Source organism: Urocampus carinirostris, chromosome 1 (assembly GCF_059441175.1).
Source record: "Urocampus carinirostris isolate Australia breed hairy pipefish chromosome 1, RoL_Ucar_1.0, whole genome shotgun sequence".
In the NCBI taxonomy this organism is placed as follows: domain Eukaryota; kingdom Metazoa; phylum Chordata; class Actinopteri; order Syngnathiformes; family Syngnathidae; genus Urocampus; species Urocampus carinirostris.
In genome coordinates, this window is record NC_142349.1 from 6,759,979 (window position 1) to 6,780,081 (window position 20,103).

At 40.0% G+C, this 20,103-nt stretch overlaps 1 protein-coding gene across 1 annotated transcript; it reads right to left on the minus strand.

Moving 5' to 3' along the window:
- Nucleotides 1-775: 775 nt before the first annotated feature.
- On the minus strand, nucleotides 776-9,293 carry LOC148373348 (proteasome subunit beta type-5-like). The gene is made up of 3 exons (XM_088349994.1): nucleotides 9,022-9,293; nucleotides 7,752-8,058; nucleotides 776-1,170 (listed from the first exon to the last, which is right to left on the minus strand). The coding sequence occupies exons 1-3, from the start codon at nucleotides 9,244-9,246 to the stop codon at nucleotides 887-889; spliced, it is 816 nt and encodes a 271-aa protein (XP_088206120.1). The 5' UTR covers nucleotides 9,247-9,293; the 3' UTR covers nucleotides 776-886.
- Between the last annotated feature and the right edge of the window lie 10,810 nt (nucleotides 9,294-20,103).

A 20,103-nucleotide genomic window follows, 5' to 3' on the forward strand; every position in this document is an offset into this window, starting at 1 on the left:
GTAAGGCGTTGTTTTTTTGTCACTCTGCCGTTAAGTATTTATGAAAATTGATCCATATGGTGGCACACACGGGCGAGCTCGCCCATTCAGGGCTTTTTTGTGTACACAAAAGATTTGTCATGAATGAAAAATTCATACTTATTTCTATTTCAACACTTTTTACTAGCTTTTGTACTATTTTTCATACTTTAATGCATTGTTCAAATCTTTACATTTTAGGGTTATTACTTCTACGGTACTTTTCATTTTTTGGTGATTTCCTGGGTGGGATTTTTTGGGTCGTTTGCCCATTTTCCAGGTTATTGATTGCCATTTTGAGGTTTTTTTTTTGTTTTCAGTCAATTTTTTAATCGTTTTGGGGGGTTATTTGGCTACCAGCAAGGAGTAGGGAAGAGAAGCCATGTTCAGAAAAGTTCATGTTCACTGTTCCGCTCATGTTTAGAAAGTTCCAAGTTTAAGAACAGTTTATACAGGCAACTGAACTGGTTAAAAACTATACTATATGTGGTTTCTTTTGTCGATTATATCTCCTCTTGTATTATTTATTTCTGAGTTATTTATTCATTTTTAGTGGGGTTTTTTTCATCTTATTTGGTGTTTAAAATAAAGATGTGAGAACATTGGAATGTTATTACAAAAGCTTTTCTTGTTAAAAACCTGATACAGCACAAGCTTAATTTGGGGATATTATTGTAAGGATCTTGACTACCTAGAAGCAAAAGTCACACCATTACTTTAATGTAACAAAATAATTAAGCAGGCAGTAACCGGATGATCTTTTTTAAATTATTTTTATTAATCAGAAAGACATTTCAGAACTTCAATTTTGGGTACAGAAGAAAAAAAGACATCTCAGTCCCAAACCTGATCAGTTAAATTTGACAAATTACGCCTGATCATTGTATTTATGGTGCAGGTCGAGCACATTATCCTGGGAGATCCTGGTCCAGCCTTCACTATGGACATGGTAGAGGTTGACCTGCCCTCCGCTGTAGGCGTCACGGTACGTGGCCTGGTAGATGGCGCGGCGGCCGAGTTCGCAAGCTTCCTCCACGCTCAGATCCTGACGAAAGCCGCTGTCCATCACGCCGTAGGCGTAGACAGAGCCCGATCCCAAAGAAAAAATGTCGCCGCAGATTCTGCTCCCGTTTGAGTCGACGTAGTAGAGTCCTAAGGAGAAAGCAGTTTGGTCAGAACACTGCCGTCTGAACACTCACAGCAGGGGTATCAAATATGTATCCCACAAGCCAGATCAGGCCGGTAACAGATAGAATCCCTCTTACAAGACATGAGCTGCAGTTTTTAATATGTCCACTTGATGTTGACAAAGCCAGTAGCCATCTCAAATGCAACTGTGACTATACTTTTCATCCTTTCTTTTTGTTTTCTCTCTTTCTCACTCTTTTTTCAATTTGTCTGTCTTTTACTTCTCCCTTTTCCTCCCTGCGTCTCGCTCTCTATCTTTTTTCTCTATCTCTCTCACTGTTCATCTCTCTTCTCTCCGATTACACTTTTTTTCTCTCTTAATTCTTGTCTATTGCCCTGTCTATTTTTTCTTTCTGTGTCTCTATCTCTCGCCCACCCTCTTTCTCTTTCTCTTACTCTTTCTCTCATGTTTTCTCGCCTTCTTTTTTCCTCCTCCCTCTTCTCCCTCTATTTTTCTCCATTTCACTCACAATCTTTTGGCCTCATTCTCTCTTTCTCTTTCTATTGTCATTCCTCCTTTCTCTTTTTCACTCTTAAGTTTTTTCCCCCCACATGTAGCCCCAGAGCTAAGATGAGTATGGCGCTGTTGACCAGAAGTTTTATCTCGAGCGAAATTACACGTGTGCGCATTGCTTCCTCCAGTGCTAATAAGAGCAGCTGCAACCTTTCCAAAAAGAAGACGGAAGATGCAACAGCTGCATCCACTCAAAGTCAAATGAAGCAAACCGCGGGACCTGCTGACGATGCCCGAGCCACATCATTTTACACCCTGGGGCCCATCTCGGGGAATTATTGATCCCCTGCAAACCTGCCAAAAATTAACTATCGACCAGCAGCCTGATCTGCAGTTCGATGCACCACACACCTAGAGGAGCACAAACAAGGCCAGCAGACATTATGTACCTTTCACACTTGCTAGCAAGCACTTACTCAAGTTTATGACCTCCACATGTACGTAAAGTCAACAGGTGTCACACGTCTTGGGCGTCACATAGTCAACAATCCATCCGTCCATCCATTATCTGCACTGCTTATCCTTAGTAGGGTCGTGGGTTGCTGGAGCCCATCCCAGCTATCTTCGGGCAGTGGGCAGGGGACACCCTGAACTGGTTGCCAGCCATTGCTCACCAGCTCATTCACACCTAGGGACAATTTGGACCGGCCAATTAACCTAACATGCATGTTTTTGGACTGTGGGAGGACACCGGGGTTCACGGGAAGAACATGAAAACTCCACACAGGAGGTTCGATCTCATGATCTCAGAACTGTGCCGCACACGCGCTAACCACTGCGCTGCCTAGTCAACAATCATCTACAGAAATAGGGGCACCATTTACCCCAAAACCATTGCCATTTTTGGGAAGAAATGTTCAATTAGTCTACATAACAAACTCCTCCACTAAATTGCAGTTGGAAATAAATGCTTATGAAACAGCCAAGTGCTTCAATGACACTTTCCAAAGCGAAATCGTGTGATTTTTTTTTTGTTCAGCCAAATATACACAGCTATCACTAGGGGCGGGAAAAAAAAAAATCGACAAAACACCCACAGATTGCACATTCAGTGCTTAACTAGTGACAGACTATTAGCGCTATGGAGAGCCACTTTTCTAGCTCACCATTCATTTCAGCTGACAAATTGCAGCTTCCTCAGCCTGTCGTTTTTGCCTTGATAATCGGCCGCTGCCTATACATGGGGTAAAATTGCCACTCTGACACCTGCCTGTTCCAATTGAAAACTGTTAAGGACTTGTTATAAACAATGGTGCTGGCGGACAGCAACAGGAAGCCTCTTGTGTTGAGTACCACACATGAAAGAGGATGAGGAGGCCCACAAAAAGAATCAGAAATATAAAAAATAAAAATCACTTCCCACATCTGTGGGTTTTTTTGTAAGGACAAACTAAATTTTCATCTTTAGACTGGAAACCACATTAAAGGTAGAACACAGTAGATGTGTGCTTTAACCGGAAGGATAGGGGATCCTTCCATTAGGACTGGGAAACGTGACAAGACACTGTTTTCATAGATTGTGTAATTGGCTGCAGGATTTTGCGACTAGCAGTGGATGTGAGTGACGGACTTTAAACGTCAGATGTGAGGCGTTGAACTAAAATGATCGTAGTTCAACGCCTCACATTGTACTCGATGTCTGTTGATATCAACCCTCTCTTTTGAATTCTGTACTTCTAACTCATTACCATTTGCCTAACCCTTCAATAGGGCTGAAAAGATTAGTCGACGCGGTTGACAAAAATCAATTCTAGTCGACAATAAAATTTATTGTGGACTATTGTCGAAAGACACCGTTTCAATTAGAGGCACCACAACATTAACATGCGAAACAGCGCTTATGTCAATAACATAAACATACAGAAAAGGCGGAGTCAACAGCATCGACGTCTAAAAAAAATGTCTTCTGTTTGAGAACATTTAAGCCTGCATACGGCCGGTAAAAAAAGACTCCTTGCAAAGTTTGCAAAGCCCGCCTTATCATGGCGGTAGATCGGTGACACACCAGCATTTAAAGAGCACGTCAGACAGATGACAAAACGGAGTCTGACTCTCCTCGGTAAGATCTAAGTAAAGTTCAAGCCAATACAGTTTTGATGAGATGCATTGTACACTTTATACGAGTATATTTGGCTGTAAAAGAGATCTTGAGCATTAGAACAGACTGTGCCTAAAAAACATATTTGAAGTCAAATGCATGCAGTCCGAAGAACAAATTTCTGTTTAAAAAAACGTTTGATTTCAAACTGCTGAGAATCGCTACATTCTTTTACAACAGACTTTGCAGTAGACCACTGAATGCACTTGACAAAACGCACATAATTGCTTTATTTGCCATTCTACCACTGCTGATGAGCCAATTTCTTGGTAGACAGGGATAAAATAAAATATATTTTTTTCACCAGTAGCTAAAAAATGGACTGAGGTTTATCTATTGATTTATTACTACCGACTAAGCACTTTGCCTGATTGGTTTTAGAATTGTATTTAATATTTTTACAAATCTGCAGTATGTAAAATATAATTTTCACTGTACACATTTCTCGTGTTTCTTAAATATTTCCCCCCACATAATTATATATATATTTTTAAAAATCAACCGATTATTCCAATAATCCTTTCAACATTTGGTGACTAGTCGACAATTAAAATAATGGTTAGTTTAGGCTCTACTGTCAGGTATGGAGTCAGCAAAGGTTTAAATAAATTGTGGCGCAACCTCTCACATTTTACTCGTTTAATGTTTATTATACGCCTTACTTTTGAATTGTAGTTTTCTCATAAGTCAATTATAAACTACCCATTGGTTCAGAGATGATTAAATTCATACACCATAACTGTAACTCTTTAGCCACTGAATTTAAAAAGCACAATTGAAAAAACAGAATATGTATTTTTTTCATTTGAATGTCTGGAAGTTTAAAGCATGCCAATAAAAGTGGAAAGAAAATAAACAAAAACTGACTGTGGACAGGCCTGGCTCTGCTTCCACAAGCTGACAGCAATCTCGCTCGATGACGGAGAAATATGTGCAACAGTTGTATAGTGCTGGGACTCAACACCCCTCCTGCCTCTCTCACTGGCCAGCAGACCCAGCAGTATCGATCTGCCATTATTGTGTCACTAAAGAGCACTCTTTATGTACCTTCAGTGATGTACAGCCGTTCATGGGAATCAAAAGTGGCAGGATTTTCCACTGATATAGGTAACCACTTAAAAGACATAACATAAGTGCCATCTTGTGGTCATTTCTGCCAGCTACATATACATCCTAATTTTCAAGGGTGTCAAAGTCAAATGGATTAAGAGACAAAGGAAAAAATGGCTACAAACCGAGGGCAGGGCAGATGGAATGTTGACAAATTTTCAAATGAGCATGTAGTCATTGAGCACTAATTGGACTTACCTAAACCCCAACAATTATTTTCCAATAGAATTAATTAAAGCAATGTGTCAGTAACATCGGACTTTCAACAGGCACAAGAGACTCATTTCTCTGGTATGAAAATCTCGGTTACATGAACATTTAATGAAATACGTCAATATTATACAGGCCCCTTCAGTGAACAAAAGTTTCCATTTTAGCAAAAGTGGGCTAAATTTAGTTCAAAAACAAAATAAACATTTTCTATAATTCACTAAAACTGAAATGTTTAAATATATTAGGATTGGAATAGAATAAAGTGCAAATATCTATGAAACAAAAACACCGTCTTTAAGGAAAAGTAATTCCTGGTGTGTGATACAAAAATAAATCATGGGCCTCGACTTAGACATACAGCGGTAATTCTTGATACGAGCTTAATTCGTTGCAGGATTTTCCTCGTAGCTCGAATTGCTCGTGTAACAGGCAAATTTTCCTGATATGAAATAATTAAAAACTATTTCGTTTGTTCACGATTTTCTAAAAGCATCTAAATAAACCTTAAATAACTATAAAACACATTTTTGTGCTAACTGAAAACATAAAACATTCAGTCGAAGGATAAGTAAGTTACGAAATAAAACGTGAGTTTATATGAGGCAGTCGCGGTGACGTAGGTGTATGCGGAGTGCAGGAGACGAGACTGTTGACTATACATAAGCAACAATCTTGCCATTTTTTAGATTAAAAGGCGGTAGATTTTTTTGCGCACGAAACACAATCAGTCTCCAGGATATTTTAAAAAAACAACAACAAAAGAACAAAAAATTGTGCATGTTTAAAAGTGTAAGTGGCAAAGATTTTACCAAAGCGTAAATGTAATGCAATCGTTGGAGCGGATTATTTAGCACAAAGACAGTCTCCCTTCAAAATAAAGTAACTGTAGACTAAAACACTGGTCTGGAGTAGATTTTTTTGTTGGTATTTGAAAAACGATAGATTTGTTTTTTAAAAGTGGTTGGTAGTCTAATGCGTAAAGCATGAAAGCCTTCCTGTGTACTTAAGATTTAGGTTATGAACCTTTAAATGAACATACAAAAAATGTTTTTTTTTTTTGCCTTCTTCACTTTTTATTCATCATTTTATTTTGCCCTTTTAGCTCAGATCTTGAGGCCAAGCTCAAAACCGAAGGAGAGGCTTGGTTTCTTTCTCGCTGCCCCGACCCCCTTTTTTTTATAATGCATTTTATTTAAAAGCGCCTTTCAGGCCACCCAAGGACACTGTACAAACAATAAAAGAAAAAAAATACAATTTAAAAAGTTGTAAACGAAATAATAAATAAAAACAAGACATAAAATCATAAAAACATAAGAAATGGAGAAGCTTTAATATAAATATATATGTTTATGAAAATGTATACTAAAACAATGTGTGAATACTAAACAAAACAACTAAACTCTTGCTATGTCGATTCAAAGAACTCCTTTCTGTCTCTCTCTCTCTTATAGTGCCACGCTAAATTCTTAGGGACGTACTGCTGCTGTGTTCAAGGCACAATTTTCCACCTATCAAGATGATGGATGGCCTAAAAATGTTCCTGTTAACTCTTAAAAAAATTCAGTCAAAGATGTAAAAACAGTCTGTTGATGAAACCTCTGCTGACACAGAAATCTATAATATAATTGTTTATACAATCTTGATGAACTTATACAGACGCTGCCCTACTTAAAAACGAGATAGGATCGTACTTGAATTTGTTCTTAAGTTGCTTCAGTGCTATACTTTGTATGTTTAAGGTTTATATAAGTATGTTTATATACGTAACCAGTATCGTTTTGTATTAAAATTAAACAGTTCATAAAATAATATGCTCTATAAACATAAATAAAGTTAAGTTTAACTTACTTTTGGAAGATGAGCTTCAAGAGTAAGGAGACTTCCTCCTCCGTGGTAGAAAGTGGCCCAAAAAAAGCGATGCAACCATTTTTTTTAAACCGCATCAATCTTTCTTATTCTACTTTTATTTTAAATTAAACGACTCGCCCATTTCTTTACACTTTACACTAACCATATTGAATGGATGCACGAGATATTAAACAATAAAAATGTCAAATTTCTTAGCGCGCTACAGATACAATACACGTACGCAGTAAGTCTACACACAAACTAGGAAGAGAAAGCGTATTTCTTCTTCCGGGTGGATGCTGGGTGACTTCTCACAGAGCCACACGCTGGTAGCGGCGGAATGAAGCACTACAGTACTGTCTTGTACTTGGAATAAGGTGCACACACTATACAATCCAACTAACAGCAATGTCCGAATACTTTGACACCCCAAATTTTTTTCGTATTTACCGTTTTTCATAAGTTGAATGGTTGTAAGAAGGGGAGCGTCTGTTCAACTGTATGTGTTCTATTTAATTGCTGAAGGATATATAATCTTAAGTCATTTTTACCGATTTTAAAACTAACTAGATATTATGCTATAGAATCACAACAACATATATTGCTAAATTGAAAGATAATCTGATTTCATGTGCAATAAAAATGATATACATGTCAAAAAATCCTATGATTACATTACAACTTTATTTACACCTTTATAAATCCTATTATAGGACAATAACCAAATTCAGTTACAACTGATATAATTAGGTATGTATTTACCTGGTCCTCTCTTGTCCCAGCCACATACCATGGTGCCCATGCTGAGTCCCATCCCCTTGTATTGGTACACCATGTTAGCAAGTAACTTGGATGCTGCAGCCACTGAGATGCGTTCTTTATTGCGGAGCTCATAGACGCGGCACTGGCGGGCCAACATCCGTTCCCAGAAGCTACAATCTGCCGCTCCTCCAGCCATAGTACCCAGCAGGTAGGGATTGATCTCGATAACCTTCTTGACCGTCTGTGAGGCGATGTAGGAGCCGGCCGTGGCCCGGGAGTCTACTGCAACGATGACACCGTGCTGAAACTGAGATAAAAACGGCAGAGGATGACAGCCATGAACATACCAAAGTTATCAAACTCTGTAAAATAATTATAACAATTAAACCAATCTGCATCAATTCCACTGAAAAATGTCAGGCCTCAGAAAAGCTCCATATCATCATTATGTATGGTCATTAATTCTACTGAATGGGTTTGGAGGTCTTAAATGTTTGTTGTTATTCGACATGTAAGCTGCCAAGTAAGGGTTTGATGAAACTCATTCTTCACAATTCCTTAAAGTTGTGTATTAACCATTAGATGTCACTGTATCGTGTAGAAAATAAGTTCTAAATAGCACAAGGAAGAATAGAAACCATAGAATAAAATTGACAAACCAGCACTTTTCTTAAAATTTTATTGCCCAGCCTTTTGCTAGGTTTTTGTTTTAAGGGTATTTGTAGCAGCAAGATGTACAAGAATTAAATCAGCTCCATTGAAGACTCAAGTTCTGTAAAATAAACGCTAATTTCTCCACATATTAAAAAAAAGAATGTTTATACGATGATAGTTCATGTTTTTGCCTCCTATTTGTAACCAATGTTGTGTTTTTAACGATTGAAGTTTGTAACCACCAGGAGGCACATTATAAGACACACTGTCCCTTTGAAGTAAATTAAAATTTAGTTTGACGTATTACTTAGTCCAGTTTTTTTAGCGTTTCGTGGCAAAATGACGTATGATGATATGTAAAATTTTAATTCAAATTTACTCCTGTAATCGCTTATGTGGCTATATTTTTGACGATTAAAACTTATTTCTATCCAACACTCAGGGACATAAAATAATTACTGACTTACTATCATAAAGCTAGCATGCTAAATGTTTCATAGCGCTGTAATTCAAAAAATGTCCTGTCTTGTTTGTATAATACCAACAAACAAGTAGAGGCAAGCCTATTTTAGGCGTTTGTGTCTCTCATACATTTGTTTAGAATCAGGCTACTTACTTTGAACGCTAAAGTAGTGGTCCCATGCAGGAATTCAATTTTCCTCTCGACTCCATCCACGTCCGTAGCCAGAAGTGGATTTCTAATTGTAAACCTACTGTTGTCTCCACATGTAGTTTCGAGGGACAGACCACTTAGTCCGGGATCACAATCAAAAAGATCCGATTGACGATTGGAAAAAGAAAAACCTGCACAATCATTATTCAGCACATTAGCGAGAGCCATCTTTGCAACTGCTTGATGAACAAGCAACTTCCGGGATTTCGTGTTTGCACGAATATGTGGTCGATGGAACATTCACAGCGCCATCTGAAGGTCCGGCGGGCAAAAACAAGCATTCAACCAGGACTTGCAAACTCTGAGCAAGTTCGTCGTGAGGTAGGGTCGAGTCGGGTATTCGGGTATAAAACTTCTGATAAAAAGGAAAATCCACTGTCCTCAAATATCTTTTAAAAATGTACACAAATAAGATCCATCCATCCATCCATTATCTTCCGCTTATCGTCGGGCCGCGGGGTCAGCAGCCTTAAAAGGGAAGCCCAGACGTCCCTATCCCCAGCCAGCTCCTCCAGCTCATCCGACGAAATCCCGAGGCGTTCCCAAGCCAGCCGAGAGACATAGTCTCCCCAGCGTGTCCTGGGTCACCCCCGGGGCCTCCGGCCGGTGGGACATGCCCGGAACACCTCCCGAGGGAGGCGTCCATAAGGCATCCTTATCAGATGCCCGAGCCACCTCAACTGGCTCCTCTTAATGCGGAGGAGCAGTGGCTCTACACAGAGTCCATCCCGGATGACTGAGCTTCTCACCTTATCTCTAAGGGAAAACCCATACACCCTGCGGGTATCCGGGATCGTGTTCTTTCGGTCATGACCCGAAGTTCATGACCATAGGTGAGGGTAGGAACGTAGATCGACCGGTAGATCGAGAGCTTTGCCTTTCGGCTCAGCTCCCTCTTCACCACGGCGGACCGGTACAGGGTCCGAATGACGGCAGACGCTGCACCGACCCGTCTGTCGATCTCCCGTTCCATCCTATCCTCACTCGTGAACAAGACCCCAAGATACTTGAACTCCTCCACTTGGGGCAAGATCTCATCCCCAACCCTGAGGGAGCATGCCACCCTTTTCCGACTGAGTACCATGGTCTCGGTCTTGTAGGTGCTGATCCTCATCCCGGCCGCTTCACACTCGGCTGCGAATCGCTCCAGCGAGAGCTGAAGATCACGGCCTGAGGAAGCCAACAGCACCACTTCATCTGCAAAAAGCAGTGACGCAATGCTGAGGCCCCCAAACCGGACTCCATCCCCGCCAAAGCTGCGCCAAGAAATTCTGTCCATAAAAGATATGAACAGAATCGGTGACAAAGGGCAGCCCTGGCGGAGTCCAACCCTCACCGGTAACGAATCCGACTTACTGCAGGCAATGCAGCCCAGACTCTGGCACCAGGCATACAGGGACCGCACAGCCTGGATAAGACTGTGTGGTATCCCATACTCCCGAAGCAGCCCCCACAGGGCCTCCCGAGTAACACGGTCGAATGCCTTCTCCAAGTCCACAAAACAAATGTAGACCAGACAGGCAAAATCCCATGCACCCTCAAAGACCCTGCAGAGTGTGTAGAGCTGGTCCAGTGTTTCACGGCTAGGACGAAAACCACACTGTTCCTCCTGAATTCGAGATTCGACCTCCTGGCGGACCGTCCTTTACAGTACCCCTGAATAGACCTTACCAGGGAGGCTGAGAAGTGTGATTCCCCACAAATAAGATCTAAAACTTTAAAAACATCTGATCTAGCCAGTCGCAGAGAATATGTCTCTGCGACTGGCTAGCAACCAGTTCAGGTTGTACCCACTGCGCCTGAAGATAGCTGGGATGGGCTCCGGTACCCCTGTAACCGTTCTGTGGATAAGCGGTGCAGATAATGGATGGATGCATACCTGTCAACCTCCACGGCTCCATGCCCTTACAAAATATTGTATTGTATTGTATTGTATTTTTCCTTACAAAATACAAAATCATCTTACACCATATTTTTTTTCAAACATGTTTATTTATGTAGTCTAACATGTATATTGTACATGTGTTTCGTTATATCATATAGTTAATTAACATTTGGTTGTGAGATACTGAGTTGCTCGACATGAATGAGGTTTGTTATAAAAAAAGTTCAAAAATTAAGTAGCTTGGACGTTCACTGTAGAAGGAAAAAATACATGCAAATATAATTAAGTAGAGCAATACATTTTATTATTCAAATTATTTATTCATTTTCTGCATTAAATTATTGTTGGTAATATACTGATTAAAGGGATAACCACAAACCTCTCCTTTTTTATTTTCTCCATTTATACTTCTTTTTTTTCTTAACTTCTTCATACAACATAATCATTCGTAAAATAATGCATCAAAGCAAGTGAGCCGTTTGAGAGCCGGCTCTCTTTAATGAGTTGAGCCGAAAAAGCCGGTTTTCTAAAAAGAGACGGACTTCCTTTCACTACATAACTACCACATAAAATCCGAGGCGGCAGATGCATGTGCACAGTAGCATCAAACCGCTCGCTTCGTTTGCAACGGAAAAAAACCCGGTACCGAGATAAAGGCTACCGCGGCGAACTCGTTTGACTTGATTGATTTACCGTTTCGTCATAGTCAAGGTATACCGGATGGTACCCATAATTGACAAATTTGTGTTTTTCCGTACAGATTTTCTTGTACTCAAAATGCATAATAGACGTACTTTGTACAGCAAAAACATACAGTTTGACAGGTATGTGGATAAAAAAAAAATATGCGAACTTATCAATCAGTAATAATTTAATCCATAATTTTTGTGGGCTGCACTTACATTAAAGGGACACTGTGTATTTTGGACCACTAGATGTCGCTGTACTCTAAAGCACAAGGAAAAAGAAACTACGGAGACTCAAAGTGATCAAAACGCTATATTTTATTTATTTTTATTTGGTTTTCCAGAATTCTGGGGAAAAAGGGGGGGGTGAATACAAATGGAAAAAAAGAATAGGAAAAAAAACAAAGTGGAAAAAAACAATTAATAGAGAAAAAACTAAAGCAAATCCATGGGAAAACGACAAAGAAAGAAAAAAGTCAAGAAAGAAGAAAAGAAAGATGCCATCACATCATAATTTGAGACACTTAATGAGAACATATAGTCATTTAGGATCACCTTGAATAATGTTATTTCATGAGTTAGTAAAGGCATATGTGGAATGAAGAGAAGGGTAACTATTTGGAGAGAGTAAGTGAACATTATTTAAGCCCAGAACTGGCATTCAAAAGTTAATAAACTTACATTTTCCTTCCTTGTTGCTTGTCTCCATTCAAGGTCATACGTTTTGATCAATTCAAATAATTTTGTTTTTATTCAAAGTTACTGTGAACCACTTATGATGTTATCCTTAAAGCTAAATATATAACTTACAGGCCCCAAAGTAAAATACAAATGAATGCTTGTTCATCTGGTCATCATCCATTGGATGAATTGGTTTAAGTTGGTTTCCAATGAATGATGTTCAAGGCGGTGAAGCTGGAGTCCTAGAGGCCAGGTCGGGATCAGAACCATGAGATGCAGGGATTTGAAGCTGTAGTTCTTGGCGGACCCGTCCTTTCGTTGTCCCGACAGGCGCTTTGAGGTTGCTTGCTGTATCCCACCGACTTGGCCACTGTCTCGATCAGGAGTTGGACGTTGGCTAAGGAAGGCGTTCTTGCTCCTTGCAACCTTTGAATGTCCTTTTTTTCACGAATCCCAAAGCCACCTCAGACAATTAAATCACTTTAAATAGTTGAATCGGAGCTACCATGGGATTCAATGCACATGTTTGACATCACTTTATCTTTTTTTGTATATTGGAAAACAGGTGTCGTTTCAGTGATATGTTTCTTGTGCGCAGGGTTGGGTAGGGTTACTTTAACTGGATTACTTTCAATTACTTTTGGATTACTCCAATACCAAATATGCTAATAAAAGACAAAATAAACTAAATATGAATAAAATGACTAAATTTTGTGCAGGCTTGGGGAGTAACGGAATACATAGAACGGCAAAAATGATGTTGGCAAGCTGTTTGGATTTATTTTTATTTTGTTTCTGTCGCATTTTATGTTCCGGAGATCAAAGACAGGAGAGAAAGCTTACCATGTGTTGTGAGTCAAAATTGTATTCATATTTAGTTTCTTTTGTTTTTTATTAGCATTATTGGTGTTGGAGTAATACAAAAGTAATTGATAGTAATCAAGTTAAAGTAACCCTACCCAACCCTGCTTGTGCGCAAACTCATATGAGCTGTTTCAATATTGTATTCTGAGGGAGGAGGAGGAGAGAAAGGAAAGTTGGAGGCAGCTCATGTCCCTGTAACCCTACCCCCAATGCAAATCAAAATGCTGACCTAATTGAATACCCAACTATGTGTATCTCTTTTCCTGTGCTAATAAGACTAGAATAAAATAAGTTTGTATAGGCTTCCATGATAATAAAATAGATGGTGACCGTGTTGTTTGTAATCTATATTTTGTTTACATGTTTGATTATGATTATGTCACTTAGTGGCAAGACAGGCATGTTTTCCCAATTGAATGTGGGAATTATGGCAATAAAATGACAAAATAAATACATTTGTTTTTCCAATTAAGTAGGAGTGTCAATGTTTGTTTTGAGATCAGGTTTTACTTTGACACCCACATCAACAGCAGACACTCCGCTTTTTCTTTCTTTTTAAAAAATTGCTTCCTAGTGAACTTCTGTTAGTAATGGCAGCCAGCTAATTGAGGAGAAATAGTTAGGTAAGTCAAGTGACGTTTTGATGGTTGGTATAATACAAAATTTTGAATGGACTTGTTAAGGGTCCCAGATTACACAAGGAACCACAAAACAATATTGATTTAACGTATTCTCTTTGGTTTTCAACCTTGTAAATGAATGAACAAAGCAATAAAAAATGGCTTCAATACTTTTCCAAATATACAGTGCATCCGGAAAGTATTCACAGCGCTTCACTTTTTCCACATTTTGTTATATTACAGCTTCATTCCAAATTGTATTAATTTAATCTCTTATCTCAAAATTCTACACAAAATACTCCATTATGACAATGTGAAAAAGTTTTCTTTTTACTTTTTTTTAATTTATTTAAAATAGAAAACTAAGAAATCACATTTACATAAGAATTCACAGCCTTCGCTTAATACTTTGTTGATCCACCTTTGGCAGCAAATACAGCCTCAAGTCTTTTTGAATATGATCCCACAAGTTTAGCGCACCTATCTTTAGGCAGTTTTGCCCATTCTTCTTGTGCTGAAGCTTGGCCTTCTTAATATTAGATCACTAGCCTCCAAAGCTTTACTTGTTAATGACCTTATTAATGAACACAATCTTAACCTTATTGGCCTTTGTGAGACCTGGTTGAAACCAAATGAGTTTGTAGTGTTAAATGAGGCTTCTCCCCCTAACTTTGTGAGTGCGCACTTGGCACGACCATGCAAAAAAGGTGGAGGTGTTGCTCTTATATCGGAAAATAGGTTGAAATTTACTTCTAATACCCCTACTAGTTTTAAAACGTTTGAAGCACTTGTTATAAGGTCCTTAATGTCAACACCAATTTATGTAGTTGTTGTGTATTGCCCACCTGGACCATACTCAAATTTTTTGGAAGAATTTTCTGATTTGTTAACAGACTTAGTTACGTATGCGGATAATGTTGTAATTATTGGTGATTTTAATGTTCACATAAACTCCCCATCAAATTCACTTGCAATTGCATTTAAGTCACTGATGGATACATTTGGTTTCAATCAAATAGTTGATGTGCCAACTCATAAAGATGGGAACACTCTAGATCTTGTCCTGACCCGTGGCGTAGTAGCCTCAAATGTTACAGTGTTACCGTATCCTAATGCCATCTCTGATCACTATTTTGTTAAATGTTAGGTGTTGTTTAATGTTTACTGTGATAAGGAAAATATAGGCTTTAGCAGTCGCAATATCCGCCCTAAAACGGTGTTAGCCTTAAAAGAATTATTACCTACGGTAACTGCAGCCTTCCCTTCGTACACTGGGTCTGTTGACTCACTTACAAACAACTTCAATACTGCTTTGGTAAATGTTCTTGATTCTGTGGCGCCCCTAAAGTATAAATTCCGACCCAAGAAGAATACACCTTGGTTTACTGAAGAAACTAGGTTACTCAAACAAAGTTGCAGAAAAATTAAACGAAAATGGCGCACTACTAAGCTGGAGGTTTTTCGACTGGCCTGGTGTGACAGTTTGCTGAAATATAAAGTAGCTCTTGCCTCAGCTAAAGCTTCGTATTTCTCTAAGATTATTGTTGAACATAAGAATAATCCCAAATTTTTATTTGACACAGTGGCGAAACTTATCAGACAACAACTTAACCCAAATGGTTGCACTCATTCTGCTAATGACATTATGGAATTTTTTAATAAAAAGATTCAACTAATCAGGAATGAAATTTTAAAAGAACGCTCTGTTTCCTCCTCCTATATCAAAGATGTGGAGGTGCTAGGTATGGACTGTGTCAGCGGTTGTTTAGAAACATTCTCCAGTTTCAATGAATTGTCCCTTGATAATCCAACACAGATGGTCAGTAGGGCCAAACAAACTACGTGCCTGCTTGATCCGTTTCCAGCTTCACTGGTGAAGGATCTGTTTGAGATCTTAGGACCATCAGTTTTAAATATTATTAATATATCGCTATCCTCGGGTATTGTTCCTGTAGCCTTCAAGTCTGCCGTCATTAAACCCACGCTTAAGCGACCTAACCTTGACCCAGAAAGCCTAGGTAATTATAGGCCAGTGTCAAATCTGCCATTTCTTGCGAAATTACTTGAAAAGGTCGTTGCACAGCAGCTAAACGACTTCATGTCAGAAAATAACCTTTTTGAAACTGTCCAGTCAGCATTTAGAGCAAATCATTCTACTAAGACAGCCCTTGCAAAAGTAACCAATGATCTCCTTTTAACAATAGATTCTGGTGCCTCATCAATGTTACTGCTGCTGGATCTCAGCGCTGCTTTTGATACGGTCGACCACAACATATTATTGATTCGTCTAGAACGCATTGGTATCTCAGGAACTGTACTCTCGTGGTTTAGGTCCTACCTGTCAGACAGGATGCAATGTGTTAACTATGGCAATATGACCTCTAAACAATCTAATGTCCCTTGTGGTGTTCCTCAAGGCTCTGTACTTGGCCCCCTTCTTTTTAGTATTTATATGATCCCGCTTGGTGACATTATCCGCAAGTATAATATTAGTTTCCATTGCTATGCAGATGACACTCAACTGTATGTGCCACTGGAAAAAACTGGACATTTAAGTTTTAGAAATCTGGAGGATTGCCTTACTGAGATTCAAAGATGGATGTCAAATAATTTTTTACGCCTTAACCCAGAAAAAACTGAAATGTTGATTATTGGTCCAGCTCACTGTCGTCATTTGTTTTCAAACATTACCCTGAACCTAGACAAATGTAATATCACCCATAGTGACTCGGTCAAAAATCTAGGTGTTATATTTGATCCTAATCTGTCGTTTCAGTTACATGTGAAAAATATTACTAGAATAGCTTTCTACCACCTCCGTAATATTGCGAAGATTCGTTCAATGCTGTCCCAATCAGATGCAGAGATTTTAATTCATGCGTTTATTACTTCTCGGCTTGATTACTGTAATGTATTGCTTTCTGGTCTCCCGATGTCTAGCATTAAAAGTTTGCAGCTGGTTCAGAATGTGGCAGCTAGACTTTTGACTAAGACTAAAAAGTTTGAGCATATTACACCTGTATTGGCCAACTTGCACTGGCTTCCAGTCCACTTAAGATGTGACTTTAAGGTTCTCTTATTAACATATAAATGTTTGCATGGGCTGGCACCCTCTTATCTCTCTGATTTGATTTCCCCCTATGTTCCTGCACGGAGTCTGCGCTCGGAAAATGCCGGTCTACTTGTGATTCCGAGAGCCAAGAAGTCTGCGGGCTCGAGAGCGTTCTCCATCCGGGCCCCGGTGTTGTGGAATGCCCTGCCTCTGGTGATAAGATCTGCAACCTCAACGGAAGTTTTTAAATTGAGGCTTAAGACACACTTCTATTCCAAAGCATATGATTGATGCCCACCTCGTATTCTGTTTTGTCCTGTCTTTTTCTGAGGCCTGCCTGGCTGATACGAAGGAGAAGGATGATTTGGGATGGGTCAGCGGACCGGGGTCTGACCTGCAGCATGTCAACCCCTGCATTTACCAGCTGGCGTCGTCGTTGATGTCATGCTCTTTCCGGACATTTTCAACATCTTACCTAGTGTTTACTATTCTGTGTACAGTAATGCTAATTGTAATTCACCCTGTTCAATCCTGGAAGGGGGATTACCACATGTGAGGTCCTTTCTCAAGGTTTCTCTTTTCTCCTCACACTGAGGTTTTTGAGTTTTTCCTTGCCCGCATGCTGGTTTGCTAGTTTAAGATCAGGTAATTGTGTAATTTTGTAACTGTAATCCTGTGCAGTCCTTTGAGACATTTTTGTGATTAAGGGCTATATAAATAAATTTGACTTGACTTGACTTCTTTGCAATAAGTCTCAAGCTCAATCAGGTTGGATGGGAGACGTTTGTGCACAGCCATTTTCAGATCTCTCCAGAGTTGTTCGATCGGATTCAAGTCTGGACTCTGGCTGGGCCACTCCAGGACATTCACGAAGTGGTTCTGAAGCCAATCTTTTGAGATCTTGGCTGTGTGCTTTGGGTCGTTGGCCTGCTGAAAAATGAACCTTCGCCCCAGCCTGAGGTCAAGAGCGCTCTGGAGCAGGTTTTCATCCAGGATATCTCTATATATTGCTGCATTCATTTTTCCTTCCATCCTGACTACTCTGCCAGTTCCTGCTGCTGAAAAACATCCCCACAGAATGATGCTGCCACCACCATGCTTCACTGTAGGGATGATATTGGCCTGGTGATGAGCGTTGCCTGGTTTCCTCCAAACATGGCGCCTGGCATTCACACCAAAGAGTTCAATCTTTGTCTCATCAGACCAGAGAATTTTGTTTCTCATGGTCTGAAAGTCATTCAGGTGCTTTTTGGCAAATTCCAGACGGGCTTCCATGTTCCTTTTACTAAGGAGTGGCTTTTGTCTGGCCACTCTACCATACAGGCCTAATTGACGGATTGCTGCAGAGATGGTTGTCCTTCTGGAAGGCTCTCCTCTCTCCACAGAGGAACGCTGGAGCTCTGACAGAGTGACCATCGGGTTCTTGGTCACCTCCCTGACTAAGGCCCTTCTTCCCCGATCGCTCAGTTTAGAAGGCCGGCCAGCTCTAGGAAGAGTCCTGGTGGTTCCAAATGTCTTCCATTTACGAATAATGTAGGCCACTGTGCTCATTGGGACCATCAAAGCAGCAGAATTTTTTCTGTATCCTTCCCCAGATTTGTGCCTCAAGACAATCCTGTCTCGCAGGTCTACAGACAGTTCTTTTTACTTCATGCTTGGTGTTTGTGCTCTGACATGCACACTCAACTGTGGGACCTTACATATATAGGTGTGTGCCTTTCCAAATCATGTCCAATCAACTGAATTTACTGCAGGTGGACTCCAATTAAGCCGTAGAAAGATCTCAAGGATGATCAGTGGAAAAAAGATGCACCTGAGCTCAATTTTGAGCTTCATGGCAAAGGCTGTGAATACATATGTAAATGTGACTTCTTAGTTTTCTGTTTTTAATAAATTCCAAAAAAAGTTAAAAAAAAAACTTTCCACATTGTCATAATGGAGTATTTTGTGTAGTATTTTGAGATGGATTAAATTAATACAATTTGGAATGAGGCTGTAACATAACAAAATGTGGAAAAAGTGAAGCGCTGTGAATACTTTCCGGATGCAGTGTATATTTGACCTTCTTAAAATACAATACAATCGTCCCATTTATTCAAGAGGTTATCACACACACCCTGACAAACAAAAGTGGCTTCTGACTTGAACTTAACAATTAAAAAAAAAAATCAAACATATGAAAGAGGATACATCAAGGCACTCCTAATGCATGCTTTATATATCCTCGATGTGTGCATGGTACGTAGCACTTCAAGTGTCTCACTTTAGTTAAAAAACAATGGATTGGTTAGGTTGGCGCGAGAAAGCACATTTTGTATATGGAAATGGATGCGGGGTGATGGACAGGGCCACGGGGGTTTTAAAGGGGAGATAGTAAGTCTGGGGATCCTGCAACTGGGGCCACTGTGTCAGGTTGGTATCAACTGCATTTACAGTGGGGGCAAATAGGGTGCTTAGCCCAGGGATAGGTCGGTGAATATGGAGCCAGGCTGTGTGTGGTTTTTGGGTTGTTTTGTTGGACGTTTCGCGGGTGAGGTTTACTGGTTGGGACTGAAGTTGTCTAGTCAAGTCACATTCATTTGTATAGCCCTTAATCACAAAATGTCTCAAAGGACTGCACAGGTTACAATTACACAATCCCCTGATCTTAAACCAACGTGCGGGAAAGTAAAAACTCAAAACCTCAGCACGAGGAAAATAAGAAACCTTGAGAAGGGGCCTCACAAGTGGTAAGTTGAGTACCGGTTCTTAACTGGCCTTCGGCAGGGATCGGGTCTTATTTCCCTAAAACCTTGTCTTCTTCAATCTCGTTTCCCTTAAACCTTGTCCTCTTGAAGCACCCTACTGTACAGTGCCAGGTTTTGCCACACACAAAGCAGTGACTATATTCCTGAAGGGTTTCTTCCATATACTTAGGGCAGTGAAATGTCCTCCGCCTCCCTTGAATGAAGGGTTGAGTGTATGTGGAGAGGGCTAGAAGGGTTGTGGTAATGAAGGATGGGGAAATGGACAAGCTGCTGACAGTGGGGGAGGGGTATAGTTGAAGGGTGAGTTGGTGTGGTGATATAATGGGGTTTAAGGTCTGTTACTTCCTTGCTGGTTCATTAGGGTGGCTACCAGTTGCGCGCTGAGTGTTGTATGGCCTAGAGGTTCTTACAGTCTGTAGTGGACTCTTTTTGCCTGTTGTTGTTATGTCCATCGGTTTCCACTTTGGTGACTGTGCATAGTGACCGAAGG